This window comes from Diabrotica virgifera, chromosome 1, assembly GCF_917563875.1.
Source record: "Diabrotica virgifera virgifera chromosome 1, PGI_DIABVI_V3a".
Taxonomy (NCBI): domain Eukaryota; kingdom Metazoa; phylum Arthropoda; class Insecta; order Coleoptera; family Chrysomelidae; genus Diabrotica; species Diabrotica virgifera.
Genome location: NC_065443.1, coordinates 176457738 through 176475647, shown reverse-complemented (window position 1 = coordinate 176475647; position 17910 = coordinate 176457738). Strand labels below are relative to the sequence as shown.

Genomic DNA, 17910 nt, shown 5'->3' with positions numbered 1-17910 from the left:
CTGCATTTTTCTTACACCCTGTAGAACGAGTTAAGCGTAAATTTTTAAAATTTTTGTCTTATAAAATTAATGGTATATATCCTACGATGGGTATCAGCAATAATGAGCTATGTAGCGGTTTGGACGTAGTTTCATTAGAATCTAGACGAATTAATGCCTCCCTGGTATTCCTGTACAAGCTACTACATAATCTCATTGACAGCCCTGATATCCTCCGACAAATAAATTTTAACGTTCCGTCTTATCCAGTAAGAAATTCGATTACATTCAGAAATACACAAGCTAGAACTAACCTTATGTTAAATTCTCCTCTATTCGTATGTACAGCTATTATAATGCCTTAAGTATTTACTGCGATATATTTAACTGCAGTTTAAAGCAACTTATTTCTATGGCCAAGATCTACCTAGGTGATTAATAATTTATTTCTTTATGTTCAAATTTAGTTTGTAAAATTTTTGTTATATTATCGGTACCTATGAATTACTAATATTTTATTTAATTTTTTATTTGTGTAATATTTTGTCCTGTAAATGGATTCTGTTGGACAATAAACGCTATTATCCAGATTTAGCCATACGGCTCACACTCCCTCTAAGGGGAAAATTGACTCATCCCAGATACCTACGGTATCAAAAGGATTGAGCTCTGGTGGGACTCTTTCCGTGTTATCGAGCCCTAGGTGACTTGGTATGCAGGTGTATCTCCCAAAAATTTTCGTACACATCTGGCCGTTGCGAGTAGTACTGCTTTCTGCATGGTCTTATAAAGATGTTCATTAAGCCCAGCTTTTTTATGCTTTCGAGGAGGGTCTTCGGAATGACTCCAGTAGTAGATATAATAATCGGTATCGTCTGGGTACTTTGCATTCTCCATTGTCTCCGTATTTTAATTTCCAGATCTCTGTACTTGGCGATCTTTTCAGTAAATTTAGTACGTAGATTATTGTTGTTAGGAATCGCCACATCAATGAGGGTTGTTTGTCTCGTTAATTTATTGACTAATACGAGATCTGGTCTATTATGCGCCACTGTTTGGTCTGTGAGCACAGTGCGGTCCCAGTATAGCTTGTAGTTGCCATCCTCAAGCATACTCTCAGGGACGTATTGATAGTATGGGAGATGGTCGGTTTGGAGAAGTCCCAGCTTGATAGCTATCTCCTGATGAAGGATTTTTCCCACTGCGTCATGCCGTTCTTTGTACTCAGTTGCAGCAAATGCCTGACAGCCCCCTGTAAGATGTTGGATGGTTTCTTGGGCTTGACATCCATATCGGCATCTGTCGTTTTGAACATGAGGGTCTTTGATGATATATTTCAGGTAATTTCTGGTTGGTATAACCTGATCCTGAATGGCCAGTAATGAACCCTCCGTTTCAGGGAACATCTTTCCTGATGTCAACCAGTAGTTCGACGCTATATTGTCGACATAATCTTGGCTAACCTCATTGGGATGTCGCCCGTGCAGAGGTTTACCCATCCAGGCGCGCACTTTTTCGTCCTTAGTAAGGTGGTTTATGCGCAGTTCTGCTTCCCTCAGTTTTATCGGCGTTGTGTCATCTACTGCGCAGATAGCGCGATGTAGAGAAGATGTTTCAGCCTGCATCTGAAAATAAGATCTTAAATTAGCAATATGTTTGTCTAATTGCTCACCTATATCCATAAGTCCTCTTCCTCGTAAATTCCGTGGTAATGTCGTTCTTTCTACTGCACTTTTTGGATGGTGTTTTTGTGCCTTTGTGAGGTGCGTTCTTACTTTTCGCTGAAGATTTTCTATGTCCGTTTTTGTCCACTTAACAATGCCAAATGAATAGCTAACCGCGGAACATGCGTAGGTGTTTAGTGCCTTAAACAAATTTCTACTATTAAGGTGTGAGCGAAGCAGCTGTTTTACCCTTCGTAAAAACTCAGTAGTTATCTCTGTTTTCATTTGTTTATGGTCAATTCTTCGCGCTTGCTTTACTCCAAGATATTTATACATATCGGTTTCACCCATGGCCTCGATGTTCTGGCCATTTTCCATATCGAATCCTCCGGGCTGTACTTTTCCTTTGACTATATTTAAAATACGGCACTTGTCTAGTCCGAAGTGCATGCTAATATCATTAGAAAAAGTTTCTACAGTTTTTAGCACCTCATCGAGTTGGTTTCGAGTGGAAGCCATTAATTTCAAATCATCCATATACAATAAATGATTAAGCTTCGCCACCACATTGTTGTTATTTTTGATGCTAAAACCTGCGTCTGTGGAATTCAATAGCTGAGATAGTGGGTTCATAGCTAGACAGAACCACAGTGGACTCAACGAATCTCCTTGAAACAGCCCCCGGCTGATTGCGATATTTTCAGTTTCGATGTTATTTTCACCAGGTATTTGAAGGTGAATTCTAGTCTTCCACTCCGTCATTATATGCTCTAAAAAGGTCACTATATTATCATCGACTTTATATATTCTCAATATATCTATAAGCCATTCATGCGGCACTGAATCAAAGGCCTTCTTGTAATTAATGAAGGCAGTAAAAAGATTCCTCTTTTTGGAATATGCCTGGTTAGAAATGACTGAGTCGATGATGAGTTGTTCTTTGCAACCCATGGAACCATTAGCGCATCCTTTCTGTTGAGGCTCTATGATATTGTTCAGAGCACAGTGTTGGTAGATACGCCGGGCTACACAGGATGTGACCAATTTATACAAAGTTGGAAGACAAGTAATTGGGTGGTAGCGGTATTTGGCTGGATCTTGGGTGTTATTTTGATCCTTCGGAATTAAATAAGTGGTTCCCTGAGTTAGGAATGATGGTATATCCTGCGGATTAGAAATAACATGATTAATTAGTGTTGATAAGCATTAATGAACACTCCAAAACTTCTTGAGCCAAAAGTTTTGAACTCCGTCTGGTCCAGGAGATTTCCAGTTGAAGCTCTTTGATGGTATTTGAGACTTCTTCAGTAGTGAAGGGTTCGTAAAGGGTGGTAATGTAGTGTTGGCAGTTCTGTGTCGTATCTTCTATCCATCCAGCATTGTATTATATTATTATTATTAAGCGGTGTTGTGTCATATACTGCGCATATTGCGCGATGTAAAGTAGATGTCTCAACTTGCGCCTGAAAATAAGTTCTTAGATTAATAACTTGTTTATACAGTTGCTCACCTATGTCCATGAGTCCTCTTCCTCCTAGGTATCTCGGTAATGTTCTCTCTAATGCACGGCGTGGATGATGTTTTTGTGCCTTTGTTAGAAGTGTTCTTGCTTTTCGCTGAAGACTCTCAATATCCGTTTTTGACCACTTTATAATACCAAATGAGTAGCTAAGCGCGGAAAAGGCGTACGTACTCAATGCCTTAAACAAATTTTTACTATTAAGATATGACCGATTTAGCTGTCTCACTCTTCGTACGAACTCAGAAGTTAGTTCGGTTTTCATTTGTTTATGATCAATTTTCCGTGCTTGCTTTACTCCGAGATATTTATACATGTCATTTTCACCCATGGCCCCGATGTTTTGGCCATCTTGCATATCGAAACCTCCAGGCTGAACCTTTCCCCAGACTATATTTAGAATACGGCACTTGTCTAATCCAAATTGCATACTGAGGTCATTTGAAAAAGTTTCTACAGATTTCAGCATCTGATCTAGGTGGTTTCGACTGGAAGCCATTAGTTTCAAATCATCCATATACAACAGATGATTAAGCTTATCCACCACATTATTGTTATTTTTGATGCTAAAACCTGAGTTACTGGAGTTCAGTAGCTGAGATAGTGGGTTCATCGCTAGGCAGAACCAAAATGGACTTAACGAGTCCCCCTGAAAAAGCCCCGGTGAATTGGGATATCTTCAGTTTCGATATTGTTTTCACCAGCTGTTTGAAGGTGAATTTTAGTTGTGAATCACATTTTAGGTCAATTGCCTGCTCTTGAAGGTTAACTGGAAGAACGTCAACTTCGATATGAAAAGGATCTCTTGTCAACTTAAATTCCCAGTTTTCCGAGCTAACATCTGGAAAGTACTTTCGAATTTGATTTTTCAGTTCTTCCAAATGCCGTGATATGACGTCTTTCAAATCCGAAACTAAATGTAGTGGAAGGGTTTGAATATCATCGAGGAGGTCGTTCAGTTTAGGAAAAGAGGAAAACCCGTGTTGAGCTGCCCCCCCCCCACTTGCAAAAATTAAAAAACAAATAGCCTTGATTTATGAGCTATTTATGAGCTCTCATATTCCGCAAACTAAAAATTTTGAGCTCGTTCCACTGAGCAGGAATTTAATACCCTAGTGGGGGGGGCTGAGTCAGCCCCCCCACTACTTAAAAATAGGAATATTGAATCGGTTTTTGCGGCAGAATTACGAGCTATTTATGAGCTCTTGAAATTATATAGTTTCGATTTTTGAGCTCATCCCCTTCACCCCCAAACAACCCTTTAATTGATTTAACTTAAGAGAAAGATGCTGAGAAAACTTAAAATATATCGTATTGCGGATATAATTCCTATAGCTTATATACTCTAAGAATAAACTATTAAATCAAGGGCATTTCGATTATTGAGCTACAACCCCTTCGCAAGAAAACCACCCTATCTTCCCGGCTTAAGAGAAAGTTGTACTTAAAATGAGTTAAACTAATTATTTGGCGACTACATATCATTTAATAATTTATAAGCTTCCAAATTACGCGCATTTAGATCAGTAAATTGCAATTTATTTTGTATAGTGCAGTCACTGAAGGTAAAAATCAACGATTACCTTCAATTTCGGTGAACCTTCATCGATTTTCACGAAAATTGGTCAGTGGTTAGAGGATACGTCAAGAAACAAAGGTGACATGGTACCACCTTGCGCCTTTACCCTGAGGGTGGATACCGCCCCTTCTCGGGGGTGAAAATTATTTTATAAAAAATAACTGCACAAATCAATAAAAGAACAAATTAAAAGCAAAATTTATTATATAAAGTTAATAAAATAAGTCAATACTTTTTAAGTTATTAAAGATCAAAGATTTTAATTATTTGTGAAAAAAATGCATGTTTTGAAGAGGTTTTTTGTAAATCACTGAAAAACTGTAAGTTTTTACAAAAAAGTTAATAGTAGTTTAATTCGTATAGCTGATATTCTAAGAATAAACTCTAAAATCACGCGCCTTTCGATTATTGAACTACAACCCCTTCGCAAGAAAACCATCCCATATTCCCGGCTTAAGAGAGGGTTGTACTTAAAATAATTTAAATTAATTATTTGTCGACTATATATTGTTTAATAATTTATGAGCTCGCAAAATATACGGATCTCAATTATTGAATTGCCCTTTTCTTTCTATAGTGCAGTCACTGAAGGTAAAAATCAACTATGACCTTCGATTTCGGTAAATCTCCATTCATTTTCACGAAAATTGGTGAGCGGTTTTGGATATTATCAACTTTTTCTGGATCTTATTTTTGATGGGTATTTCTAAGTACTTTGACAAGTATTTAGTACCTAAGTGTTATAAAATGCATCTTTTTCCCGTTATTTAAGCTTGAACCCTTAGATTTGAACAGTCGCGGAAAAAAATATACATTTAATTACCAATAACTTACTTTAAATTAACATTAAAGGTTTTTCAAGTAAGCAATTTATTATATTTTTTATTAGCTTCAATTTTAGTGATGAAACCTTTTTTGTAAAAACTTACAGTTTTTGAGTCATTTATGAAAAATCGCTCTAAAGCATGCATTTTCTTTCCAAAAATTAAAATATTTGATCTTTAATAACTCAAAAAGTATTGATTTATTTTAATCACATTATATAACAAATTTTGCTTACAATTTGTCCCTCTCTCCATTTGTGGGGTTATTTTTGATAAAGTAATTTTCACTCCCGAGAAGGGGTGACTATACTCCAGGCTAAAACCCCAAGTTGTTATTGTCAATTCGTGAAAATAAATGGAGATTTACCGAAATCGAAGGTAATAGTTGATTTTTACCTTCAGTGACTGCACTATAGAAAGAAAATGGCAATTCAATAATTGAGATGCGTATATTTTGCAAGCTAATAAATTATTAAACGATATGTAGTCGCCAAATAATCAATTTAAATTATTTTAAGAACAACTCTCTCTTAAGCCGGGAAAATGGGGTCGTTTTCTTGCGAAGGAGTTGTAGCTATATAATCGAAAGGTGCGTGATTTAAGAGTTTATTCTTAGAATATAAGCTATACGAATTAAACTACTATTAACTTTTTTGTAAAAACTTACAGTTTTTCAGTGATTTACAAAAAACCTCTTCAAAACATGCATTTTTTTTCACAAATAATTAAAATCTTTGATCTTTAATAACTTAAAAAGTATTGACTTATTTTATTAACTTTATATAATAAATTTTGCTTTTAATTTGTTGTTTTATTGATTTGTGCAGTTATTTTTTATAAAATAATTTTCACCCACGAGAAGGGGAGGTATCCACCCTCAGGGTAAAGGCGCAAGGTGGTACCATGTCACCTTTGTTTCTTGACGTATCCTCTAACCACTGACCAATTTTCGTGAACATCGATGAAGGTTCACCGAACTTGAAGGTAATCGTTGATTTTTACCTTCAGTGACTGCACTATACAAAATAAATTGGAATTTACTGACCTAAATGCGTGTAATTTGGAAGCTTATAAATTATTAAATGATATGTAGTCGCCAAATAATTAGTTTAACGCATTTTAAATACAACTTTCTCTTAAGCCGGGAAGATAGGGTGGTTTTCTTGCGAAGGGGTTGTAGCTCAATAATCGAAATGCCCTTGATTTAATAGTTTATTCTTAGAGTATATAAGCTATAGGAATTATATCCGCAATACGATATATTTTAAGTTTTCTCAGCATCTTTCTCTTAAGTTAAATCAATTAAAGGGTTGTTTGGGGGTGAAGGGGATGAGCTCAAAAATCGAAACTACATAATTTCAAGAGCTCATAAATAGCTCGTAATTCTGCCGCAAAAACCGATTCAATATTCCTATTTTTAAGTAGTGGGGGGGGCTGACTCAGCCCCCCCCACTAGGGTATTAAATTCCTGCTCAGTGGAACGAGCTCAAAATTTTTAGTTTGCGGAATATGAGAGCTCATAAATAGCTCATAAATCAGGGCTATTTGTTTTTTAATTTTTGCAAGTGGGGGGGGCCAGCTCAACACGGGTAAGAGGAAAAGTTTGGCTTGGAACTGTGAAGGCGGCGTTGCCAAAGCGATATTTTTTCTATAAACCCCTTAATTGCATCATAAGTGTTTAAGAGGTTTTTACGGCCTTGAAGCTTCAGATTCAGGACATTAAGTGTCTCAAAAAAGTCAGACAAATAAGCCAAGTAAAAGATATTTTTATCATCTGTAAATCTTCTGTGAAGATCTTCTTGTTTTGAAGTCATTAACAAAATTTCAACTTCTGACTTTAAATTGAATAATCTTGCAAGCATATTTCCCTTGGATAACCACCGGACTTCTGTGTGAAAGAAGAGGGTTTCCTGATCACTATTTAGTTCTTGACATAGTGCCTGAAGGAGCCTAGTGTTTAATGCGCTGGATTTGATGTCGTTAACTATTTTAATTGCTAAGTTTAATGTGACGTTGAGAGGTTCAGGTAAAGTCTGACTAGCTAAAGCTTGTCTGTGAATAATGCAGTGAGAACCAATTATCCTAGGGTTCTTCTTTTTTGCCAATTCCATAAATCCAGATCGACATCCTGTCATGGCTTGGGCCCCATCAGTACATATGCCAATTACTTTCTCCCATGGAACTTCATTGATTACTAAAAAATCTTCAAGAGCAGAAAATATGTCAATGGCTTTAGTTGTTGTTTCAAGAGATGTTGAAAACAATATTTCCTCCAGGAACCGTTTTCTGTCAATAAATTGACAGTAAAACAATAACTGTGCTTTGAAATATCAGTTGTTTCGTCACACCGCAAAGAAAAAAACGGTGAACCTTTTAATTTTTGCAATAGTTGATTTTTCAAATCCAGAGCCATGTCATCAATTCTACGTTTTACTGTGTCGTTTGAGAGAGAAATTTTTTCTACTTTCTTACAACTGTCTTCGCTAAGTACGGTACTACAAGCAGTAAGTAAACAAGGTTTAATTAGTGACTCACCAATAGTATGTGGTTTCTTGTCTTTAACTATCAAAAGTGCTATTTTGTATGATGCTTCCACAGCTTTCTCATTTTCAACACGAAAATTTGCAGTAGAGTCAAGTTTCATACGTTTTAGGCTGTTTTTTTTTCTGCTTTAGTCTGAATTGGATTTCAGTCTTCTTGCAAAGCCTCTTTGAGAAGGAATAGATTCCGAAACATCAGGCAGGGCTGCTTTATCCATTACGCAATATAGGCAGGTGCCTAGGGCGGCAAATCGTGAGAGGGCGGCAAAAATACTGTACAAAAAATATTTGTGTATAAAAATTAAAATCGAATAACAAGTATGTGTGTTCATCCATCAATTAAATAGAATTGGGCATTCATTTCTAAATAAAATAAAGTAAATTGCATTCATAACAAAAATAAAACAAACATAGCCTTCTGTTATCTTAACACTTCATTCAAAAAGGACGGAAGTCATAAATTTAGTGATTATTAGGCCGCCGGCAGCTGGGCAAAGCCGGTGGGCCATTAAACACTTCAATATCGCACATTTTGCAGAAACTAAAGATTTTACTTGTCTACAGTAGGACATCAAGTTAGAGTTGGGATTTTCAAACTGAATTATTACAAGTAGATGAGGTTCGTGTCGTCGCAGATATACTCCAGGGAAATAATCAAGAAATAGACCATGTTCGGGACACTGAAATATCGAGGTAGCTGACTTCTTTTTTAGTTATTGTTGACTGTTGACCTATAGGATGAAAACCTACATATTTCCTGCCCAGAGTTCGCGTCCGTTTTTTAATTATGAACAATTTGGTGCAATCAACGCGATTTTTTTCCATTTTTGCACTCAAGTAAAAAGCTAAAAAGTTGACATAAAATTACAAAATTTACTTTTTTAGAACATTGAAAAACCTTCAAAATGACGATTTTTGAAAGTCAAAAAGTAAATTTGTTGCTTCGTAAACTGCAAAATAACTGAACATCGTTATTTATTAATAACTTTTACTAAAACTAACTTATAACTGTAGTGTTTCACTCAAAGTTGGGTATTGGGGTACATAACAAACCCTCAAGATTTGAGACCGATCCATTAATTAGTTTAAAAGTTATTCTATGTACATATTTGTTTATCCCAGAGACCTTTGTTTTGCAATAACAAATGACAGAAAATAATGAAGATAGGACAATTCTGCGTATGCCAAATGAAAGTATACGACATAGCTTTGTTCTCTGACAACCTCAAGGAGATATGTACAATCCTACATGAACTTCAGTTAGTGTGTGCTAGTGTAGGTCTTAAAATAAACATCTCCAAAACAAAATTCATGACAAACCTAGTACCTAGTGGAAATATCAATATCGGAGACAACGAAGTAGAACTAGTGGAAAAATACATATACCTTGGACACGAAATAAAGATCACAAGAGACAACCAATTATTCTATGTACATATTTGTTTATCCCAGAGACCTTTGTTTTGCAATAACAAATGACAGAAAATAATGAAGATAGGACAATTCTGCGTATGCCAAATGAAAGTAGAAAAGTGATACTATCAAAATGTATTAATAAAAGATAAAAAATTATCTTTTTTTTTAAACATCCTTTATTTACTGCAATCTGTTTTTACAATTAAAAAAAAAACAATAAGCAATAGGTTTATCACATTAACATAGTGGAAATCCATCCAGTGATGAAAATCCTTTGCGATACATTTCCGATAAAAATATCTGAGATCTAAATAACAATTTACAAAAACATATTTTACGAACATATAAAAAAACATCAATAGTTAAAATACACACATTAAATTATATAGTCTACGTTTCAGTAATTACAGGTACAGAAAGGTCTAATGGGTCACGGCGTTTTAGTCTTCCTCTCCTGGGTCGCTTAAGTAGGTCTTGCGCAAGCGTATTTGGATGCTTCAGTAGTCTATTTTTGTAGGTTCCACTGAGTGAGACAACGGTGTCTTTAATGTTTTGGATCTGAAGGTCTCGATGTATAACATAATTAGGCACATACCACGGTGCGTTGGTAATATGTCTCAAGACTTTTGATTGAAAACGCTGAAGTTTCAGTAAATGGGAATTAGATGCTGTACCCCATATCTGAATACCGTAAGTCCAAACTGGCTTTAGGATAGACTTATACAATAATAATTTATTGTATAGACTTAATTTGGAGTTTTTGTTCATGAACCAATACATTTTCCTGTATATTATTCCTAGTTGTAGTCGTTTTTTCCAGATGTGCTTTCCCCAATTTAGTCGGCTGTCAAAATGTATTCCTAAGTATTTAACATCATTTCTTGTGGGTATGATGATATTGTTTATATGCACAGATGGTACACTTTCCCTGCATAAAGTGAATGTTATATGTGCAGATTTGCTGCCATTTACTTTAACTCGCCACAGTTGTAACCATTTCTCTAAACCATTTAAATGATGTTGTAAATTTTGGCACGCTGTAACTGGAACCGAGCTAGAGGCCATTATAACAGTATCATCTGCGTATGTAGCAATTGTGCTGTTTGCTGTTGTGCAAAAAAAAATTATCTAATATAGTAAAAAATCCTAGTTTATAAACATTTAGAATAACTTCAAAAATATTGTCCGTAGAAAACATCTTTTTACATATTCGAAAAGGTGATATTTTACTTGAATTTTTAAAAATGTGAAGGGGGAGCTACTGATTTGATTGCACTAAATTGTTAATAATTAAAAGCCGGACGCGGCAGGCAACATGTAGGTTTTCATCCTATAGGTCAACAATAACTAAAAAGTTGTCAGCTACCTGGCGGGAGCCGACAAATGCATGAGTTCAAAAACTAAAAAAGCAACTTAAAACTACTATCATTTTCTATATCTTGGGATCTACTCAATGGATTTTGATTTTTCTTCTTTTAATTTGTATGTACTGTTGTGTACATTACAAATGTGCAATTTGTCTAGACATTTATTAATTAATAAACGGCCTACTTCATTCAGATGGACCTACGCTTTATGTATTTTGTCCCGTAGAACACGAATTTTTTGGTTAAGATGTCGATAAGATTGTTATAAACAAAGCACTTGAGGAATTACATAACAGCGATTCTTAGCAAAACAAACCATTTTTTTTATTTTTTGGGTCGTTTTTTGGAAAAATTGCAATTTTTGAACCCGAATAACTTTTGATTAAAAAATAACATAGCACACAGCAATTCATGTCAAATTATACCGGTTTTGATTATTTGCATTGCTAAACATTAATTTTTTTATTGTTAAACAAAGCTAAAACACATAGTGCTTGAATAATGTTTTCAATGCATCTCTCATTTAAAATCGAACGAGTAGGCGCGCCTACAAAGAGGCAATTTCTACGTATCATGCGTTAAAACGCATGCATTGAGCACAGGTCAAAACGCTCAAACATACTTATAATAGTAATAATAATAGTAATATGTAACATTACGCCTGATGTAAAATAAAGAATATTTTTAACATATTTCTAAACATTATTTAAAGAACCTAACATTCTTATTTAAATAAAAAATTCTGCTTGCATTTTTTTTTCGCAAAAATGGTACATGTTTGAAGGGCGGCTACTAGAGAATTGCCTAGGGCGTCATTTGACCTAAACGCGGCCCTGACATCAGGCGTCAGAGAATGGCAAGAGACTCGAATTGAATCAAAACGAAACGATTATTTTCTTTCTTGTCATACTATACTCTGTATTAGAGTACAAAATGACTACGTTTCATATAAGTAACCTGCGACGCATTATTGGAGTGTTCTCCTAGCGGCGCCGCTTGGTACTGTGTACCTCGGTTAACAGATTACTTGATTCGTAGTCGAAATTATTTTTCACTCATTTCATCGTTCCCCGTTAGAGGACAGTCTAACCATACTCCGGTACAAATATTTTAATATTTGCACCATCTCCTTCGTTTCGTTATGGTTCAATTCAGTCTTCTTTGCAAAGCCTCTTTGACAAGGAATAGATTCCGAAACATCAGGTGTCAGAGGATGGCAAGATACTCGAATTGAATCAAAACGAAACGAATATTTTCTTTTTTGTAATAATAAAAGCGTTATCTTATTTTGTAATGAATGAAAATTATGTTGGGTAAGCGTAATAATTGAGAATAAATTTAATTTTTTTAATTAGAAGGATGTAATTGCATATTAGAACATAGTTCTTAATTCAAAACAACTTTTCGTAATAACAATTTTCAATACTGTGGAAAATAAAGGTACTTTACTCTTGAGCGAAATTCATATTTTGGACATATCTCATATAATATTTATAACATTTGATATCGGAAGGCTGAATTTTAGGCTTTAGACCATGCATAACTTTTTACGAAGAATAACTTTTTTCGTAAAATTAATGATTAAAATGTTTCCCGTATGTGTCTAACTGAAGTATATAGCTTCAGCCATATACATAATAATATGTTATGACACGTTAGTCAGTAATGTTGTATATAAGTTAACACTTTTGCGTTTATCTACCAATTATTGAGGCAGTTTTGCCAATCCATTACCTGCTTATTATATATTCAGTTTAGATAAGTTCTTTGATGAGTAGAAAGAAGGGCACAGGAAAATAATCAAAAAAGTAGTTAGTATACATAAAACATTTATTATAAATTAACATCACGTTTCTAATAAAATTATAATTTTAGTCTTCTTATTTCCTCAACTTTAAAGTCGGATCTGAAACGAAAAAAGGCAGTATAATTAATTTCTACGCCTAAAACCAAATATTTGTAAGCACATTGAAGGCTATTTATGATTAAGGACAGAGCATACATAACTACAGTCAAATAACAATGCAACGATTGGACTCTACAGCTACACATTCAGCCTCACCGGCAGGGTACCGAAGGCGCATCGATACCAACGCAGTCCCACTAATTTCCACCACTCCGATGGATCCAACGACACGGGCCGCCGAGAGTGTATTTACGAAAAAGGAAAATTAAGGCAGGTCCACCCAACGTTCTGAGTTGAAAGGAATTCAACCTGGCCGCCCGCTGGCGGTCACCCAGTTACCAACGAAATGAGTTGGGAACAACCACAGTGTTGCGACGGATTAAGTGGGAGCCTGCTGGGGCGGAGAAACTCTGTATTGAAGAGGCGCTTCGCTTGTACCTGTGTAACCGCGGAGTGAGTGGTTGCTTCTATCTCCGGTTCGGAGTCGTTGTATGGGTATCTGTGTGTATTATAGTTGTTGATATTTTGATCCGTGATTACGAGAGTATGTGTGGTTATACCAGATTGAGGTATAACGAGGCTGTGAGTCCGTGTATAATTATTCATATATTGATTCCGCATAGCGTGATTGCTTCCTGTATAATACTAATATTGTTATGGCATTTTTGATAATAGTAAATACAATTGAAGGGCCAGAGGGAAAAACGATGAATGTCAATTTTTGGCAACCTGTGAATCGCCAAGGGATAATAAAGATGATACTCGTCTTAAAATCACGACACAAGAATGGACGCAAGGGGAAAAACAATGAATATGTAACTTTGTTTCTCATTTTACCGAAAATGCTTGCAGATAGACATTCATGGTTCTTCCCCCTGACCCTTCAATTTTGTTTTCTTTTACATACGTCCTCCAAGGGGGCGGAACGAAGAACAGAATATTGTTTTATATTATCATTTTGATTTTACTTTGTATAAAAATATCCAGAATATATCTATTTATTTTGAACCCGTGATTTACTGAGTCTGTTGGAATGGGTCTGTTTACTGAGTCTGAATGGAGTTGGTATAATTGCTGATAGTGAAATGAAAGATAACGTAGTAGAAGTTGTAAGAACGAGTGATAGAATGATATTCCAGCAGAGGAGAAAGCTATAATAGGAGGTGATTTCAATGCACATGTGGGCCAAGCCAAGACAGGATATGAAACAATACATGGGGGATTAGGCTTTGGAACTAGAAATGAAGCTGGAGATGACATGCTTGAATTAGCAACAGCGTTGGATATGGCGATTGTTAAGGTTGATATGAACCCTTAATTAATTTGTTTCTGATCCTAGAGATGGCTCTACTGTAGCATGCCATTGTGGTAACATTTTCAACTTAATTGTAGATTTCTACATGATGACTCAGTAATATGTAGAAACCTGAACACTTTTTTATCGTTACACCCATCGGCTCAATTGGCCATGATGCCAAATTGTTTAAACAGTAATTTTACCAACGCCTAATAACAATGTTAATAGCAAGAAACATTTAGTCCATGTTGTGAGGCCGCTCCCGTCTGAAAGAAAATTATGTTTCGGTTTCTTTGCGGATTCCTATTCAAAAATGTTTGGCCAGAAATTGTTTAAACACTTTTTTAAAGAAATTCAAACGCTCACCATTTTTTGCTCCGGCAAATATTTTTTTAGGTTTTTTGGGTCATTCTAAACAAGAAAGGTTCTTGCCATTTTTCTCAAAAGTTGATAGTTTTCGAGTTAGGGGCGATTTAAAATCTGGAAAAATGCGATAATACGCATTTTCGAAGCTTAAAAGCTCACATTTATATTAATATATCGCACATCCCATTCAATACCGATACAACTACGGTTTTCTTCTTCTACAAAATAGATATTTTAAGACAAGTAATTGAATATTAGAATATTAGTAATTCAATAGCACACGAATGGATATCTTTTTTGAAAAACAAGCAATATTTAACCATTATAAATATTTGTAAGATATGGCGGTATTGCATTATATTTTTAAATAACTCATCAACCATAACTGCTACGATTATACAGATTAACAATGAAAAACCAGACAAAGTTATAAATGGTAGTTTACTAGATACATTTATCTAATAATTATAATTATTGTATATTATAAATCACAACAAAGTGAAATTAACTCAACAAATTGAAATAAAATGATTGATGTATATTTGCAATAAGATTTTTTTTTTGCATAATTCCAGTAAATGCTCTTTTGTTTTCTCTCCTACAGTAGGAGGCTTTTCGTAGGCTGGTTTTGAGTTATATTGCTCTAAAATATTATTATTATCAGAAAAACGACGAGTAGAAAGGTCAATAGTTTTATAGGTTGTATAATCAAAGTTAACTTTGTAAAAAAAATTTGTAGGAAAACACTTTTCTACTTTAAGAATTTGTATATTATTCCATATTACTTTCTCGTTATCCGAATTTTTGGTGAATCTTTGCCCAAAAATTTTTGAAAGGTACTTGAAGTCAAAAAAGTCTTCAGCGTCCATTTCATTCCCTTTATAGGGCCTACCGTTTTTCTTTTTGCAGCACTTATTAGAGGTGGCCACTGACATGAATTCAGTTAAACTGTGTTTTTGCTTTCTCGATTACTGCATGCATCGAATCACCCACATTTTGGGTATGACCAACAGTTAAAAATTTGTGAGTAATGTTATTTATTTCAGCATGCGTAACTGCATATAAGTACATAAGTACCACCCAAACCGCCTTATTCTTATTCTTGCCAACGCAGTTGTCGGAATAAAAAATAATATCTTTTCCTGCAGGTAAAGTAGATAGATAGCTAGAGAGGCATGTTGCAATTTAATTTGCTCCTCGCATAGCAATGGCCTCGTGCCAAAAACAGCAGGAACTGTTTGCGATGCTACTTCGAAAATCGTAAAATTAAAGCAATTGAGACAGGACTTATAAAAAAAATGTAGAAATATCTCCGCAATGTGTAGGTAATACTGCTTGCAAATCGAAGCAAGCTACTATGAGTTTATTATTTTTTATGTAGGATTTGTAATATTTTTTGCTTTTTCTTCTCGGCTTCTTTCTTTACTACGAATGTGATGTGTGTATTGTTCTTGGCCTTTTTATTTTTCTTCTTGATTGAATTGTTTATACACCTCATAAGTTGCGCAGTGATCTTTCGTCGGTTTAAAAAAAGAAATATTACATTCTGTGTTAAAAAATGTTTCATGTACATCTTTTGACAGATGGCAACTGCTTTTCTTCTCGTTACTCTTTGTAGTATCTATACATCTAAGCTAAGGTTAATGATCCATCAAGGAATTCTCTACGAGTTTGAGCTCTTAAATAGTGAGAATCTACGCGCTCAAAGCTATTTATGTGTTTTCTTACGGTTTCCTTAATTTTCTCGTTTATAGTTGTGCGTTTTGATGATTTCCTCTATTATCTTTCTGAACGATGTTATACTCTTTTGACTTAGCCCAACTTGTTCAAATAAATCGATCTCCAATATTAAGGGTATTCATAAAAATATTTTGCATGCTCTTCTCCTTAATTTGTTTATAGTTAAATAAAAACATAAATTGTTTGTCCTATTACTTCCTTCTACAACTCTCCCATACTTCGGAATATTGTGCAAACGTTTCTGTAAAATACCCCTAGCACTCGCAACATGTGGCGGTATTACATTTTATATTCTACGTGCAATATCCATACATGATACAGTTAAGGCGCTACAAACTACGTTTTTGAAGTTACGTCACTAATGTTCTCAGCAAGCGACGTGTATTCTCGCAATTTTCAGATTTTAAATCCCTTGCAACTCGAAAACTGTTAACTTCTCAGAAAAATGAGAAGATATCTTTTTTGTTTAGAAGAAGCCAAAAAACCTAAAGAATTACAGGGCAAAATAGGAGATTGTTGAAATAGAGCCTGCTGCATTGGCATTAAAATCGGATGGACGCGCATAATTAACAATTAAAAAACAACGGTCTAAATTGAAGTTAGACCCGATTACTACTCAGAATTTCAAAAATGAATGTTTAAACTTCACTTTAAGGACTTGCCAACCTTAAATATAATAATTTAAATATGATTTTTTACTCCTCGAAAATGTCTATCTTCGCATTTTTCAGATTTTAGTTCACCTCTAACTCGAAAACTATCAACTTTTGAAAAAAATGAAAAGATATTTTTCTTGCTTAGAATGACCAAAAAAACAAGAAAAAATATTTTCCTGGACAAAAAATGGTAATCTTGTGAATTTGTTTAGAAACATTTTTTTAACAATTTTTGCCCAAAAATTTCGCTGGCACTCTTCTGATTTATTTAAAGGGGACATTTTTGAATAGGAATCCGCAAAGAAACCAAATCAGAATTTTTTTTCAGACGGGAGCGGCCTCATACATATTATGTTTCTCCGTAACTAAATATTCCAGTTAGTAAGGAATTCATCTTATCACACTGACACTGAAAGAAAAGATGGTAATAAAATTTTACGACCTCTTCCATTCACTGTCGACAAATCATGTAAAAGTGTATCACATTGCACAAATTTTGTTTATACACATAAACCTTTTAACACGTTGACGGACAGTGCGAATGCCTCAAATGTATAATCAAGTGTTGTGATACTATATGAATTTTGCAAAGTAGAATAGGGAAATTGCTAAATTTGTTTTAGCGCTTATAGATTATGGAAACAATATGTTTTTTGTAAACATGTGGACGACGGCCATGGATGTATCATATTTTATATGCATCTGTAGGTGTAATAATAGGATTTTGATTTTAAATTCCGCAAAATATGTTTAAGCAAGGCGAAAACCTCGCGTTTCTTGGGAAAAATATTCCCATGAGATCTTTTTGCGTAATCAGTTTCATGAGATACCTCAGAATAAGACAAAAAAGGTTATAATAAAAATATTAAAAATGACTTAACAGAAAAAAATACTGAAAACTATTTCACTAACACCAAAACTAGTTCGTCTCTGTCTTGCTAAGAGAACCGTCGATTTATTGCATTTCGATTTAATGTCCATGATTCAGTTCCATAGTAAAGCACACTGTGTACATAACATTTAATTAGCCTTATTTTGAGGGCCAATATCAGATCTT

The 17910-nt window shown here is 34.7% G+C and overlaps 1 protein-coding gene across 3 annotated transcripts in view; it reads right to left on the bottom strand.

The window, feature by feature from the left end:
• Positions 1–12700: 12700 nt before the first annotated feature.
• LOC126878895 (conserved oligomeric Golgi complex subunit 4) overlaps positions 12701–17910 on the bottom strand; it is a 234484-nt gene continuing 229274 nt past the window's right edge. For all 3 annotated transcript variants that reach the window (XM_050641789.1, XM_050641792.1, XM_050641791.1), the window contains one exon: positions 12701–12794. In XM_050641789.1, the coding sequence (XP_050497746.1) occupies positions 12752–12794 (43 nt within the window). In that variant the 3' untranslated portion in view covers positions 12701–12751. The remainder of the gene's footprint in view (positions 12795–17910) is intronic.